The sequence below is a fragment of the Bos indicus x Bos taurus genome, chromosome 17 (assembly GCF_003369695.1).
Source record: "Bos indicus x Bos taurus breed Angus x Brahman F1 hybrid chromosome 17, Bos_hybrid_MaternalHap_v2.0, whole genome shotgun sequence".
NCBI classification, from domain to species: Eukaryota; Metazoa; Chordata; class Mammalia; order Artiodactyla; family Bovidae; genus Bos; species Bos indicus x Bos taurus.
The window spans coordinates 1,379,224-1,394,370 of record NC_040092.1 but is presented as its reverse complement, the minus strand read 5'-3'; the positions used below and the strand labels follow the sequence as shown (position 1 = coordinate 1,394,370).

The window sequence follows — 15,147 nt, the reverse complement described above, 5'->3', positions numbered from 1 at the left end:
TCTGCCTGCTCTTCCAGGAGCTCACATCTCCCACGTGGCTTTAGAGAGGTTTAGGCAACTCATGCACCAATCAGAATCCGAGCTGCACGGATAACCAGACAGATGGAGATCAGGTGCACCAATCAAAACCTGAGCTGCATGTAACCAGGTGCACCAATCAGAACGTGAGCCACATGGGTAACTGGACAGATGGAGACCAGGAGCACCAATCAGAACCCGAGCTGCACGGGTAACTGGACAGATGGAGACCAGGTGCCCGCCGTGCACCATGTGAGGCCCCAACAGGACACAGTGGTTAAACACAGAACCTGAATCTCTTCTGGAAAAAAATCCAACCCAAACTGGTGTACCCTTAAGAAAAATGTCAAGGTTGTGGGAGACCAGCACAGGTCAAGCAAGCGGTGCAGATGGTAAGAAACTACAGAGACCTGACGACCACATCCGGACTCAGAGGAAAACGGCCACAAAGAACAGGGCACCTAACCTGGAAGAGATCCGTAGGATCGCGTATTAATTAGCAGTACCACATCAGCATGAGCCGCCCCTGATGGAGCACTGTCCTGTGGGCTGTGGAGGAGCATGTCCTCAGCAAATACACGATGATGTACTTAGAGATAGAAGGCAGGATCAGCACTTTCAAACTATTCACCGTGTGTGTGTGTGTGTGTGTGTGTGTGTGTGTGTGTGTGTGGTGTGTGTGTGTGTGTGTGTGTGTGTGTGTGTGTGTGTGTGTGGTGTGTGTGTGTGTGTGTGTGTGTGTGTGTGTGTGTGTGTGTGTGTACAAAAGAGAGGGAAAAAGAGAAAGATAAAGCAAAAGAGAAAGAAAGATAAAGCAAAATGTTACAAGTGGTGCAGCCGGCACAGAGACTTCTTTGTGCGATTCTTGCAACAATTCAGGAAGTTTGAAGTGATTAGGAACCAAAAAAACTGAGCTAATAAAAATTCAGCCAGAAACAAAGCCCCAGTTGGGTAGTGATTAACCCACAGGAAGGGAGTCAAGGCAGCGGCAGGAAGGGGCTTCCCAGCAACGAGGCGTGGCTCCTGAGTTCCTGGGGAGCGGTGGTACCAGGGCTGGGGCATTGTGGGCTCCTGGGGGGGTCCCGAGACCCTCCCAGCTGGGGAGCCCAACCCCACTGTGCTAATCTGAAAGCGGTGGGGACGGGGACCCGTCCACCTGTCTGTGGGGATGCCCAGCGCCCGGCCCCGGGGGCACACAGGTGAACACACGGCACAGAGCTCCCCAGCAACCACCTCCCATGGCGGCTCCTCTTCCGTAGGGCCACGCCTTCCCTGTCTGCCTGTTGCAGCACCTCATGCACGAAGGTAGCTCCAGGACACCAGGGAGACCAGAGCAAATGCTGCAAATTCCCGTGTTTGTCAGACTATTAAACTTTTTTAAGTTTCTGGGTGACTTAAGTGTTATTTGGGGAAGAGAGTGGTTGCGGTTTCTGCCCACAACCTGGGTCTTCAAAGATGGGGGTTTTGAGGATGGGCAGTACCGGTCTCCCTGCTCTCTGGCCCTGGGAAAGGGGTCCCAGGCGGGGAAATCTGAACCAAAGAAGCGTTCCTCCCCTTCCTGAAGCCCCGAGCAGTGGAGGGAGGGAACAGCTCACAGGAAAGCCACGCCCGAGCAGAACGCCAGGGTCTGGCATGAGCTGAGGCAGGCCAGCTGGGCGTCCGGGCGGCCCAGGAGGGCCGGGGACTGGTGCTTGGTCTCCGTGCGCTCTGGGCACTTAGAAGGGGGCCCAGCGACCTCAGCCGCCCCAGCCCACAAGGCCGGGTGCCCTCTCAGGGAAAGGGCACGCATACAGGGGGCCGGGCAACCCGGGAGCTGGGATTTCAGGTCCCTGCAGGGGGAACTCTGGTCACACGGGCCGGCCCGGCACCTGCCTTCGAGGAGTCCCGGGGCGAGGACTCGCAGCGCTGGGAGGCCGCCTCTCTGCCGGGCTGGCCACACACAAACCAGCCCTGCTGCCTCCCCACCCCGTCCACGGGATGTGCCGCGTCTCCAGGGCGCTGCGACCACCGTCCCTAACGGTAAATACGGCTCCAGGTCCTAAAACGGCTGCCACGGGAGCTGTGGCCACACAGGAGCTCTGTCCTCACCACGTCCTCAGTCAGGGACTCCCCTGGGGACCAGAGGGCTCCTCGCCCATGACCAACCTTCCCTCCCCAAACTGCCTTTCTCTCGTTCTTTAAGAAATCCTTGACTAACCCTTTAACTCAAGAGAAGTGCAGACACGCAACGAAGCTCGAGGAGCCCCGCTGTCCCACCTGCAGGGGCGGCTCCCGGCTCCCCGCCCCGTGCCCGTAACCTCAGTCTTGCTGCCCGGTCCGCAGCCTCTTTGTGGTCCAAAGAGGGCCCCGTCTGGAGCCTGGGAACCCTGAGCGGAACTCGGGCGGAGCCGGAAAGGACCAGAGATGTACGCGGGGTGGGCCACGGGGAGAGAGCCTGGCTTGGCGTCCTCGCCTGGGGTTTGCTGCACAGCGCCCACTCCGCGCGGCCCGCCCTGGGCGTCTGGGGCCTAAGATGCGCCTGGACTCCCCCTCCCCACCACGCCTCTGGCAGGGGGTGGGCGTCAGGCTCAGGGAGAGGCCGGGCCCCGCCGCCCTCCACCCCGTCACCCCCGAGGCCCCCGGGTTCCTCACCAGCTTCTGGAAGAGGTCGCCCACGCGCTGCTGGCGGCTCCACTGCTGCACGCGGGGCAGGAGCCCGTCGTAGAAGTCCTTGTGGATCTCGTAGAGCTCAGGCACTTTGAAGAAGATGGTCTCGATCTGCTGGCTCGTCAGCACGGGCTGAGAGGTGGTGGCAGCCGCCTTCAGAGGCTTCATGGGCTGGAAGAGGGCACAGGTGGCGGGTGGTGGGGGGGTGGCAGGGGACGGGGCTCGCCACGTGCCAGGTGTGCGGCGGTCACGTGAACGCACACACGCTTCGGTTTTTAAATTTCAGCAGCCACAAAAACGTGAAGCCGGCTCGGCTGGGCACAGTGCCTCACGAGTGCACCCACCGCCCCCTCCCCCGGGGAGGGCCGACCTCTGCGGCCGAGGCCGTGTCCCGCCCTCCTGCGGGTGTTGGCGGGGATTCCAGGGGGCAGGCGGGGCTGCTCCCAGGCCTCCATGGCAGCGCTGCCCGCCCGCCCGGCACCCCTCCGCCCCCTCACCAGCAGCAGCGCCTCCAGATGGCTCAGGTAAGTCTCCTCGCTAGCCAGGATGCCAGACAGGACCCATTTTCTCATCTCTGAGCCCTTTTCCAAGTCCAGCTCACTCTGCAGGACAAAAGGATAAACGTCAGGCCCGAGGGGGCGGGTGGGGGTGGCGGGGAGAGCTGTCGAGGTGGAGGAAGCCGGAGAGTGGCCCTGAAGATCAGCTTCCCGAGAAGGTTCTGGGTGGGATGAGACTCGGGAGGCCTGGGGCCCCCCCGCAGGTCAGCCCCCGGTTTCCAGTCCTTGCAACATCTGGCCAGTCATCCAGCAAAGCCGGGGGCCACCCTTGGCCTTGACGCCAGGCAACGGGCAGTGGGGAGCTGGGTGGAGCGGCAGGCGAAGCCTTCCTACGAACCTTGAACCCGTGACCAGAGGAGTTGAGCCCAGGGGGTGGGGGGGAGGGGCATCGGGCCCAGCACACGGCCGCCGCGGCCTCTCCGCCACAATACTCCCTCGCCCGGCACCTGCCCAGCCAGCCTCACTGGACCTCTGGACCGGCCAGGGCTGGGCAGCCCGCCTCGTGCCCAGTCACAGGGCGAGGCTGGGCTGACGCCACCTGCCCAAGGGAAACCCCGTCTCCTGGGTCCAGGGCCTTTGTCCCTTAAACCTGCTGTTCTGAGCCTGCTTTCTAGACACTGGGACCCACATACCTGTAGGCTACAGCAAGGACCCCCTCCTCCCCACTCTGAGGTCTTTGCCTCAAACACAGAGCTGGCAGGGCCCTGGATGCAGACAAGGGGGGCCGGGTTTGGAGGCTGCAAGACGACACTGCCGCACTGGGTGTGACGGTGTCACGCCAGGGATGTGTCCCCGGCGCCCCAGAACGCGACTGTCCTCGGAGATAAGGGTCTTTAGAGACGTAATCAAGTTAACACGAGGTCAGTGGGCTGGGTCCTAGTCCCAAACGGCTGGTACGCCCTTCTAAGAAGAGATCAGGTGATCAAAAGGCACAGACTTCCAGGAACGAGCCAAGCAAGTCTTGGGGATGTACGGAACAGCTCGGTGACCGTGTGTTGCCGCTCGGGTGTGGCCGCCTCTGCGACCCCAGGGACTGCAGCCCACCAGGCTCCTCTGCCCACGGACCTCCCCTCTGAGCGGGTTGCCACAGTCAGTACCATGTCATACACGTGAAAGTTGCTCAAAGAACAGATCTTAAGAGTTCTTAGCACACAAAACATTTATAACCAGGCGTGGGGACGGATGTTGAGTCATGGCCAGCAATCGTTTTACAATATACACATATACCCAACCACTGCCTTGTACACCTAGGATAAACACCTAGTTATAAATCGACGCCTCGAGAAGACGAGGAGGAGGGGATTAGGACACGGACATACCCGGCCGGAAAGACGCAGGGGGAAGACGGGCATCTCTGAGCTGAGGAGAGAGGTCCCGGGAGAAACCAGCCCCCGACACCTTCACCTCAGACGTCCCGCCTCCAGAACGGGCGGAAATCAGTCTCTCTTGTTTAAGCCACACGGTCTGTAGTGGTTTATTACAGATGCCCGGAAACTGACACGGAGCATGATTCCCAAGGCAACCAAACTGCTTCTTCATCAACTTCCGGGCTGAGGTCCTCTGCCTGCTCCCTGACCGGCAGTGAGGCAGTCTGGGGTCAGGGTGGCTGTGCCCAAGGCCTGCGCCCCACCTGGCTGGGGTTTTCCTCCCTACGTCCAGCCTGTGCTGGCCGGCCCCACTGCAGCCCAAGGGTGGTGCCAGGGGCCTGAGGCCCTGTGTCCCTGTGTCCAGAGAAGAGGACACAGCCCTGCCCTTTCCGCCACTGGCTCCCCAGCCTGCAGGTGAGCAGAGACAGCCCTGTCCTTGGGTGTGGAAGCGGAGCACTGGCCGTTGGTCACTCGTGGGGACGTGACGGACGGGGCAGGTCCCGGCCATGGCCCCGCTGACATCTGGGGCTGCAGGGTTCTCTGCTGGGTGACATCTGGGGCTGCAGGGTTCTCTGCTGGGTGCCAGGGGGGCACCCTGTGCCACACTGAGCGTCAGGCGGCACTTCTGGGCTCCGTTCACTTCACCAGCAGCAAGACCCCTGCCCCCGGTTACCACAGGGCTAACGTCCGTGGGCGTCGTCACCCATCATCCCACGCCAGCGCGGGCCTCCTGGCACTCCCGTCGTTGTTCAGGCATGTCCAGCTCTTTGTGACCCCATGGACTGCAGCACGCCAGGCCTCCCTGTCTGTCACCAACTCCTGGAGCTTACTCAAACTCACGTCCATCGAGTCGGTGATGCCATCCAACCATCTCATCCTCTGTTGTCCCCTTCTCCTCCTGCCCGTAATCTTTCCCAGCATCAGGGTCTTTTCCAGTGAGTCAGTTCTTCGCATCAGGTGGCCAAGGTACTGGGGCTTCCGCTTCAGCATCAGTCCTTCCAGTGAACATTCAGGGCTGATTTCCTTTTGGATGGATTGGTTTGATCTCCTTTTTCTGTTGTTATAATTTCACTTGTTCATTTATTCCTGGCTGTGCTGGGTCTTTGTTGCTGTGCGGGCTCTTCTCTAGCTGTCGCGAGCAGGGGCTCCGAGTCTCTAGTTGTGCTCGGGCTTCTCACGGCAGTGGCTTCTCTTGTCGCCGAGCAGGGGCTTCAGGAGCCGCAGCCGTGAGCTCAGCAGTTCTGGCTCCCGGGCTCCAGAGCACACGCTGCACACTTGTGGTGCCAGGGCTTAGCTGCTTCGAGGCATGAGGGATCTTCGTGGACCAGGGATGAAACCCACGTCTCCAATGTTGGCACGCAGTTCCTTTATCACTGACACGCCAGGAGAGCCTGGTTTGATCTTCCTGCTGTCCAAGGGACTCTCGAGTCTTCTCCAGTACCACAATTTGAAAGCAGCAATTTTTCAATGCTCAGCCATCTTTAGGATCCAACTCTCACCATCTGTACCTGACTACTGGAAAAACCATAGCTTGGACTATACGGGCCTTTGTTGGCAAAGTAACGTCTCTGCTTTTTAATATGCTGTCTAGGTTGGTCACAGCTTCTCTTCCAAGGAACAAGGGTCTTTTAATTTCATAGCTGCAGTCACCATGTGCAGTGATTTTGGAGCCCAAGAAATAAAGTGTCTATTTCCATTGTTTCCCCATTGATTTGCCATGAAGTGATGGGACCAGATGCCATGATATTAGTTTTCTGAATGATGAGTTTTAAGCCAGCTTTTTCACTCTCCTCTCACCTTTAGCAAGAGGCTCTTTAGTTCCTCTTCACTTTCTGCCAGAGGTGGTGTCATCTATGTATCTGAGATTACTGGTATTTTTCCCAATAGTCTTGATTCCAGCTTGTGCTTCTTCCGGCCCAGCGGTTCTCATGATGTACTCTGCATATAAGTTTAATAAGCAGGGTGACAATAAATAGCCTTGACGTACTCCTTTCCAATTTGGAACCAGTCTGTTGTTCCATGTCCAGTTCTAATTGTTGCTTCCAGACCTGCATACAGATTTCTCAGGAGGCAGGTCAGGTGGTCTGGTATTCCCATCTCTTTATGAATTTTCCAGTGTGTGTGATCCACACAGTCAAAGGCTTTAGCATAGCCCATAAAGTAGAAGTAGATGTTTTTCTGGAACTCCCTTGCTTTTTCTATGATCTGACGGATGCTGGCAGTTTGATCTCTGGTTCCTCCACCTTTCCTAGATCCAGGCTGAGCATCTGGAGTTCTCAGTTCACCCACTGTTGGGACTTGAAGGATTTTGAGCATCGTCTTGGTGGCCTGTGAGATGAGCGCCATTGTGTGTTTCCATAATACCTGGAACAGGACCTCCCAGGGCAGCCCCTCTGTACCCCCAGCCCCACTGGCCCTTCCCACCTGCCTGGCCTGGCGGGAGGGAGGTACTTCGTGGTGGAGAAATGGCAGATCTGACAGGAAGCACCGGGGCTGAGCCACGGGGTCGGGGTGCGGCCATCAGCCAGGCCCGCCCCGCGAGCCCCACTGTCTCAGGCCCCTGCCCTCCTGCCCTGAGCCTTGGCTGCCCAGGTGCGAACTGGAGAAAAGGAGCCCAGCTCCCACTTGCCCCCGTGTCTGCTTTCTGCATCCTTGGGACTTACAGCGCATCCTGGCTGCCCGCTGGGACCACCCAGAAAGGCTGCCTGGACCACCACTCTGCTCTGGGCATCGCTGTGTGTGCACAAGCCAGGTGCTCGTGTGTGTGTGTCTCGTGCGTACACGCACGTGTGTGCTTGTATATGTACACGTGTGCTCAAGCATGCATACGTGTGCTTGTGTGTATATGTACATGTGCGCTCCTGTGTACATGCACGTGTATGTGTGTGCGTGCACTCATGCGTGTGTACACGTCTGCGCTCATGTGTGTGTTCATGCGCGCGCGCACATATACGTCTCCCCCAGGTGCCTCCTGAAAGCCCGCATGCTCATGCGTGTTCCTGTCTGTGTCTGTGTACACGTATGGGGGGTAGCCATCGGATTCTTGGCTTTCAGCCACTCTGGGGAAAGGACACCCAGGCCCCACACCACAGCCCTGTCCAGGCCATGCTGGGCAGCGGGAGCCTCCGGGCCAGGGCGCCCAGAGCCCCAGGTTCTCCACCAAGATCCACGGAATAAACCGACCAGTGAGAGGACCCAGAACCGCGGGCTGGGCCCTGGCGTGGCCACACCTTCACGAAGGTGCAAAGGTCCCTCCAGGGAACCCTCGTCCATCAGATGAGCAGGTCCCGGGGTCCAGGACCGTCCGGGCAGCCGGCTCCGGGGCCCCCAGCACCATCAGCAGAGATGTGCAGGTGGGGGGGCCCAGCCACCCCCTCTCCTCTCAGACCACGGAGGTCATGTCTCGAATGGAGGCACCCTGGGGAAGCTGCTCCCAGGGGACCCTGCTCGCACCTCCCGCCATGGCCGGGGTGAAGGCTTGTGTGCCCGGGGGAGCTGCTCCCCAGCCCTGCGGCCTGGAGAGCCGGGTGGAAAAGGACGGCGCCCCATCCTGCTCTCTGCTCCCAGGGGCCTGGCCGGGTAAAGGAACGTGTGAGCGAGGCCCAGGGCTAGACTAGAACCTTCTCCTGAGCCTCAGAGGGGCTAGGGGGCAGCGGACAGGGGCCTGGGCACCGGCTACCCCACCCAGAGGCGAGAGGGCGGAGGGGACAGGCGGAGGGCGCAAAGGGCAGGGCGGGACTGCGGTGTTCACACCTGCTCTGCACACGCGCAGGCTCTGGGAAGGGTGTGTGCAGGCGCCCGGGACGCGGAGAGGGCAGGAGGAAGCTGGAGGAAAGAGGCCTCCACTGCCCGGGAGCGGGAGGGGAAGACAACACAAGCCCTGTGGCCAAGAAAGCAAAAAAAAAAAACCACCCCCAGTGTGACAACAAGGTCGGGGAGCGGAGGGAGGGAGCCAGGGGAGCAGAGGGGCAGCCCGCCAGCCAGCTGCCAGGCCCAGAGCTGCAGGGCCCCCACCCCAACCCCGGGGCAGTCACGGCCTGCTGGCCAGCGCGGCTGCAGAACAAAGGCTACCCCCTCCCAGGACGGCAGCTGGGGTGACGCCTGGACGCTCGTCTGCACCCCGGACGCGCTGGCCGGAGGCCCTGGTCCGGGCTCCCCGGGAGCCTGCTCGAGGGGCTGACGAACGCGTAACCTCGCTGTCCCTCGCGGAGACGAGGGACGTGTGTCCACTGGCACTCGCCCGGGACTTGGGTCCCCAGCTGGCACTGCACAGTCGTCGTTCCAGGGAAACGCAGACACGCCCAGCGGCCCCTCTGAGGATGAGCACCGGGAGGGAGGTGCTCACTGATGCTCTGCGCCGGGACAGCCTCCTCGGGTCACAGGACCCACCCTACTGCCCACCTGGCTCCTCCCCCAGTGCCCCGGGCAACTCCCCGGGAACCCCTACTCACCCTGCGGGCATGTGTTCCTGGAGCTGACCTGCACCCCCAGTAGGCCAGCGAACCCCCGCATCGCCATGGGTCCCCAGGAAGGTCCTCCTGACCCCCCACTACCCGCCACCCTGAAAGGGCCCAGGCTCGGCGGCCCCCACCCTGGAGGGGCGGGATTGAGGGGAACGGGCAGGCACCCTGGCCCTGGCAGATGGAGGATCGGGCGACCGCAAGACCACAGCGCTTCCTGTGGGCGCCAGGAAGCCCCAGCCGCATCGTCCTCAGACCCACAATCAGAGACGAAAGAGGGAAGTGTCCCTGCGTGGCCAACAGGGCCCCAGAAAGCCAGAGCTCTCTGCCGGTCTCCGGGGCCTCGAGCCCTGGACCACGGGGCTTCCGGAACAAAACCACGCATGCCTCATCCGGTCCCGTCCCCATCTCCCCCAGGTGCCTCCTGAAAGCCCCCTGGGCCAGGTGCCCGCTTGGGGCTGGAGCCCCCAGGCCCGACAAGCAGGTGCAGCCCTCTCGCCGTGCGTGTAAGGCGAGATGAGTCTGAGGGCTCCTGGTCTGGACAGGCTCCCCAGCAGGTGGGCCCCCAACTGGGGGTAAATGGTGGGGGGCACAACCCCAAGTCAGCGTGCCGGGGGCCTGAGGGCAGGGGCCCGGGCAGGGGCGGGAGGTCACGTGCCAGGGGAAGACAGCCCTCCGGGACCACAGACAGACAGGGAGGACCGTCCCGAGTCCAGGGATCGGCCGTTAGGATGCTCGTCTGTCCCAAGTCACACCCGCAAGGCAGGGTGAGAGAGGAGACCTCACGAAGGGCAGGGCAGGGGCTGAATGGCTGAGCTGAGGGCGGGGAAGGCTTCAGAGCCGCCACGGTGTGGCCTCGAGTAAGTCACTCTGCCCCTCTGAACCTCGGTCTCTTCGTCTACGGAACGCCGGGGCTGGCCGTGTGGGTAAGCCGCACCAGGCAGGCATGCGTTCACACGGGCGCCCACCTACCGCCCCCGTTTCAGGGGGAGAAGCCTGCCCGGCAGGGGGAAAGCCAAAGTGTCAGTGGTTCAATCACGTCTGGACTCTTTTGCGACCCCACGGACCGCAGTCCGCCAGACTCCCCCACCTGTGGGATTCTCCAGGCAAGAATCCTGGAACGCGTGGCCATTTCCCGTCTCCAGGGGAAGCTTCCCGACCCAGGGACTGAACCCAGGTCTCCTGCACTGCAGGCAGATGTTTTTACCGTCTAGGCCAGCAGGGAAGCCAGAAATCACAGAAGCCAAAGGAAAACGGCAGTCCTGAGTGAAGGCGCCGGCCCCACAGGGGGGCCATGTGGTGAGGAGATGTGGTCCCAGCCACGGGGGAAACCTCAGCCCTCGCTCTCATTGCTAAATCCGGGGTGGAGACGCCCCAGAAACAAGCTGAGTGGGAGGAGGGAGGTGTCGGTCATCGGGGGCAACACCCGCGCTCAGCCCAGCAGGGTGGGCCTGGGAGGTCAAGCAGGTGCCCGGCTGGGCCCTGACGCCCCTCGGGGGCGCCGGCCTGAGGCGTGAGGCCACGAGGACCAGGAGTCAGGCCTTCACGGCCACTGCCCGCGAGGGAGGGCACTAGGGTGGTGCCAGCTTCCACTCGCCACGGATCTCGGGGCCTCAGTTCCATCGCAGAGCAGAGGGGATGGCGGGAGGGTCACTAAAGACGGGCAGGCCCCCAGAGAAAGACCCCAGAGAGCGGGTGAGCCATCTCAGCAGCTCCTTGGGCAAGAGGGGGGGCTAGTGTGCTGGGGGGGGGGCCTGGACCCGACCTGCCGTGCACCCTGCCGGCCGAGACAGAGCTCCGGGACCCCCGCGTCCGCCCTCCGCCCCCCGGGAACCCCGCGTCCGCCCTCCACGCCCGCCCCCCCGCCCCATGCACCCAGATCCGGGACGAGGGCCTCAGGGAGACTGGACCCTCGGCGGCCCCCTCTCCCACCCTCCCGCCCCGACTCACCGCTCTGCTGGGCTCCGCCGCGTCCCTGCCACCCCGGGCCTTGCTGCTGAGGTGGGGTGAGGAGGCGGGCGAGTCGTCGATGTAGGGCAGCCCGTCCTGGGGCCGGCGCGGCTCCTCCGCCCGATCCGAGGCACAGCCGAACCCCGGTGGCGTCCCGAACAACGCATCTGCAAGTGCAGAGAAGCAGGGGCGTCAGAGGCAGGGAGGGGCCGAGGGCTGTCAGCCTGGGGGGATGGCACCCCACCTGTCCCCTGCGGCCTGGAACAGGGGCCTCGTAGAGCCGGACCTCACCTTCACAGCTGACTCTGCAGGTGGGCGGGGTGGGGCGCCCCCCCCCCCACACGTGAGGCTGGGCCTTTGATCCCCGCGGGTGGGGGCAGTGGGGCCTGAAGGGTGGACCCCAAATGCTAGAGTCCTGCTGTCCAGGGACGTCTTTCAGCCCCATCTGGGGGGATCCTAAGTGACCCCACCGACCCAGGCGCAAGGCCAGGAGACAGGCTGTGCCCCCCTGCCCCCCAGCTGAGAGTCCCCACGAGCAGAGCGTGGCTTGTCCTACAGCAAGCTCTCCCCAAACTGGGGAGGGGCGGTACCTGACCACAGAGCCGACACCCTGTTCCTTCAGGCGCCAGTCAGCACTCCCCACACCCCGCCCCCACAGATCACAGGCCACATGGGCTCCAGAGCCCGCTTCCCAGAGCCGTTCTTACCGAGCGGACTCCCTGGCTGGGCCATCAGCCCGCAAGGGCCCGGCCCGTTCCAGCCTCACGTCACGGCCGCCCGTCCACTCCTCCTTTCAAAGGGCGCCCGGGCCTTCCAAGAGGTCATCCCAACGGGGCTCGGTCACGTCACCGTGACGCACCCACTGGCAGCCCAAGGTGACGGCTCAGGCGGCCTCCGGGGCGGTCAGCCCCCAGGTGGCGACACCTTCCGGCACCAAATGTTCTGCGTGCTGGCAGCACCCGGACCGACCCGGCCAGGTGGGGCCCAGTGCCTGGCACCGGCTTTCCGGAGCCTACTAGAGCAGAGGACAGGCCTCACTGCCTTCCACGGGCGCCGCGGGGACGAGCTGCAGGCCGAGACGGGCCACCGAGCTGCGGGCGCCTGCAGGCCAAAGTCCCCACTCCCTGCCCCGCCCCTGCCTCGCCCCACCCCTCCAGCTCCGCTCCCGGAAGGTCACCGTCCTCCAACAGGGGCCCTCAGCCCTGGCTACCCGCCAGCATCACCCAGGGGCTCAGAAAGCGTACCCCAGGCGGGCCCCACACCTACTGACCGAGTCAGGGGGTGGCCTGGGCCCCGGTGGCTGCGAAGGACCCCCGGGGGCTCCAGCCAGGGCAGAGAGCCTGCCCCGCCGCCCCCCGGCCCGGTGCTGCGCCTGGGGCCCTGGGGTCTGCACTCGGGGGCCCGTCACCAGGGCCAGGCTGGGCTCTGCCTGTGGGTCCACAGGAGGGTCCCGGTCCTCAGGCCGCTTCTGGGGCGAGAGCCGCAGAGGACGCTGCGGGCTGCACCAAGGCACCCTGGGACCTCTTAATCCACTATCCGAGGGGCTTCAGGGACCAAGATCACTGCGCTGGGTGTCACCCTCCGGCCCTTGGACTTTAGGGTCTCAATTTTTATTATTTTTGGCCGCACATCACAGCATGTGGGATCGTAGTTCAGCGACCGGGGATGGAACCCACGCCTCCTGCACTGGGAGATCGGAGTCTTAACCACGAGGCCACCAGGGAAGCCCCTGGACGGTGGGTTCTGTACCGTCCTGAGGGGGCAGCCCGAGGCCATAGTCAAGCACTGCCTCCTGAGAAGACCCAAAGGCCCAGCTAGCTCTCACTCAGCGTTCCTGAGGACGGGGCGGGGCGGGGGCAGGGGGCACAGAACCCTGGTCCACACCCACCCCCCAAACAAGTCTGATCCTGCGTTCCTCTTCTTTCTGGAATCACATTTTTTTTTTTTTTTTTTAAAGAAAATAAATGTCCTCCGGCGGGGGGGCGGGGAGGAAGGTCGCAGACTCGAGAGGCTCCGGTTCCACCCAGGTGGCAACACAGCTGAGACAGCGCCGGTCACCCAAGCCATCCGCGTCTCAGGTTCGCTGACATGAAACTGGGCCCAGAAACTAGACCACGGACAGAGCCTGCCTGGCGCTGAAACGTCCCTGTCGCCCAGCCCTCCCCGCTAGCGCAGAATGGCCAGCGTCCACACGTCCCAAGAAACCTTCAGCTTTTCTTTTTTTTTTTTAATAACCATGTTGTAAAAAGTTACCATATTCTTCCTTTTGTGGAAGAACATGACCCGAGAGCGTCACCTGATTTCCAGGCCTGTGAACGCATTGAGCTCACGTCCCAGGTCAAGTCAACACGGAATCCCCAGTGAGAACCTCGGGATATCAGGGTCAGGCTTGGGACCCCAGGGCTCACCCTCAAGAACCGCAAGTGTTCACATGTGTGACTTCCTCACGTGCTGGTTCCACAACAGCATCAGGGCTAAAGCCCGGTGTAAACCGAAGTCCTCGGTGAGGGGCCGCTGGCCCGTGTCAAGAGGGGCTGGCTGTCGGTGCTGCCGTGGAAGCTTCGCCCGGCCAGGCCAGTCCGAGGGGCCAGGTCTGCAGCCAGACGCCAGGGGTCACAAGGTGGTGCCCTGGAAACTGAAAACCCAGCCGTCTCCCCACTCTGCACACATCTCCCCAGTGGACACTGGTTAAGGGAAGCAGTGCCATCAAGCCTCGGTCGTGGCCAGCCGGCCACCCCTTGTGTCCTCAGCCAAGGGCTCAGTCTGCCGCCCTGCTCATCTGGACTTGACACCCCTCATTTTGATGACTGCCCCTCCCCACCCCGTCCCAGGCTGTTCTGATGCAAGCGTATCACAGGAGGAAAGCCCCTCGCCCCCGCCTCCTGCTTCTAAGCAACACGCGGGACCTGTCTTCCTCTCGCTCTGCAGCTTCCACACCCGACGTTCCCCCGTCTTGAGTGTAAGGCACGATTCGGGATGAGAAAGGCCGCTGTCTGCCCAGAACCACAGCAGAGCGAGAGGCAAGGCATGCCCTCCACTCCTCTGACTCCTGCGATCCCCTGGACTGTAACTCGCCAGGCTCCTCTGTTCATGGGGTTTCCAGACAAGGATAACTGCAGTGGGTTGTCATTCCCTCTTCCAGGGGGATCTTCCCGACCCAAGGATCGAACCGAATGAACCGGTGTCTCCTGCATTGACAGGCGGATTCTTTACCGCTGAACCACCAGGCAAGAGAGGAGGCTCAGCTGAACAGCTCACAGTGGGGAGAGGAGGAGGAGGGACGGAATGGGGCTGAGTCACAGCTCTGGCTGAGTGTGGAAAAGCTGAGTGTGGAAAAGCGTGGAAAAGCGTTTACACAGTGAAACCTGAAACCTCCTCTGCAGGCAAGCAGCCCAGCACTCTGCGCATCTACAATCCATTCTGACGCCTGGAGAAAAGGCAGCCTGCCTCCCCACCCCACAGAAAAGGCAAAGGAGTAAGTCCGGGGGGTGCCAAGTTCACGTCCCCTTCTTACACCTGAAGGGCAACACTGGTTTTTTTTTTAAAAAAAAAAAAAAAAAAGTCCTTCAAAACGTCACACACAGAACACCTACAGGATCTAGCAACCCCGCTTCCGGGTATGGACTAGGAGGAATTCAAAGGAGGGTCACGCCCAGGTATCTGCAGGCCCACATTCACAGCGGCCAAACGGGCGGGAGCACACGCCTGCCCGCTGAGGGACGACAGACACAGGATTCAAAGCGGACACCGCTCGGCCTTAGAAAGGAAGGCTGTCCAGCGCCGGCAGCAACGCGGCTGAGTGACCCCGGCCAGGCCCGGAAAGGCAGGTTTACCCTCTGACCGCATTGCTCTTGTTCAGTCGCTCAGTCGTGTCTGACTCTTCGGGACCCCGGGAACTGCAGCGTCTGTTAATTTCATGGCTGCCGTCCATGGGGTCGCAAAGAGTCGGACACGACTGAGCGACTGAACTAACGGGCTGAACTGCAGCACACCAGGCCTCCCTGTCCTTCACCATCTCCCAGAGCTTGCTCAAACTCATGTCCATTGAGTCGGTGATGCCATCCAGCCATCTCATCCTCTGTCGTCCCCTTCTCCTCCCGCCTTCAACCTTTCCCAGCATCAGAGTCTTTTCCAATGAGTCAGCTCTCT

General features: G+C 62.0%; 1 protein-coding gene across 2 annotated transcripts in view; it reads right to left on the bottom strand.

Moving 5' to 3' along the window:
- The window catches only part of BCR (BCR, RhoGEF and GTPase activating protein), an 86,496-nt gene that overhangs the window by 35,632 nt on the left and 35,717 nt on the right, over positions 1 to 15,147 (bottom strand). Inside the window, exons 1-4 of one of the 2 annotated variants that reach the window (XM_027566144.1) lie at positions 11,706 to 11,745; positions 10,999 to 11,165; positions 3,162 to 3,266; positions 2,650 to 2,835 (exon numbers count right to left, since the gene is read on the bottom strand). In XM_027566144.1, coding sequence (XP_027421945.1) covers positions 2,650 to 2,835; positions 3,162 to 3,266; positions 10,999 to 11,165; positions 11,706 to 11,730 — 483 coding nt within the window. In that variant the 5' untranslated portion in view covers positions 11,731 to 11,745. Of the gene's footprint in view, positions 1 to 2,649; positions 2,836 to 3,161; positions 3,267 to 10,998; positions 11,166 to 11,705; positions 11,746 to 15,147 lie in introns of those variants that run through there. The other variant, XM_027566143.1, reaches the window with a different exon arrangement.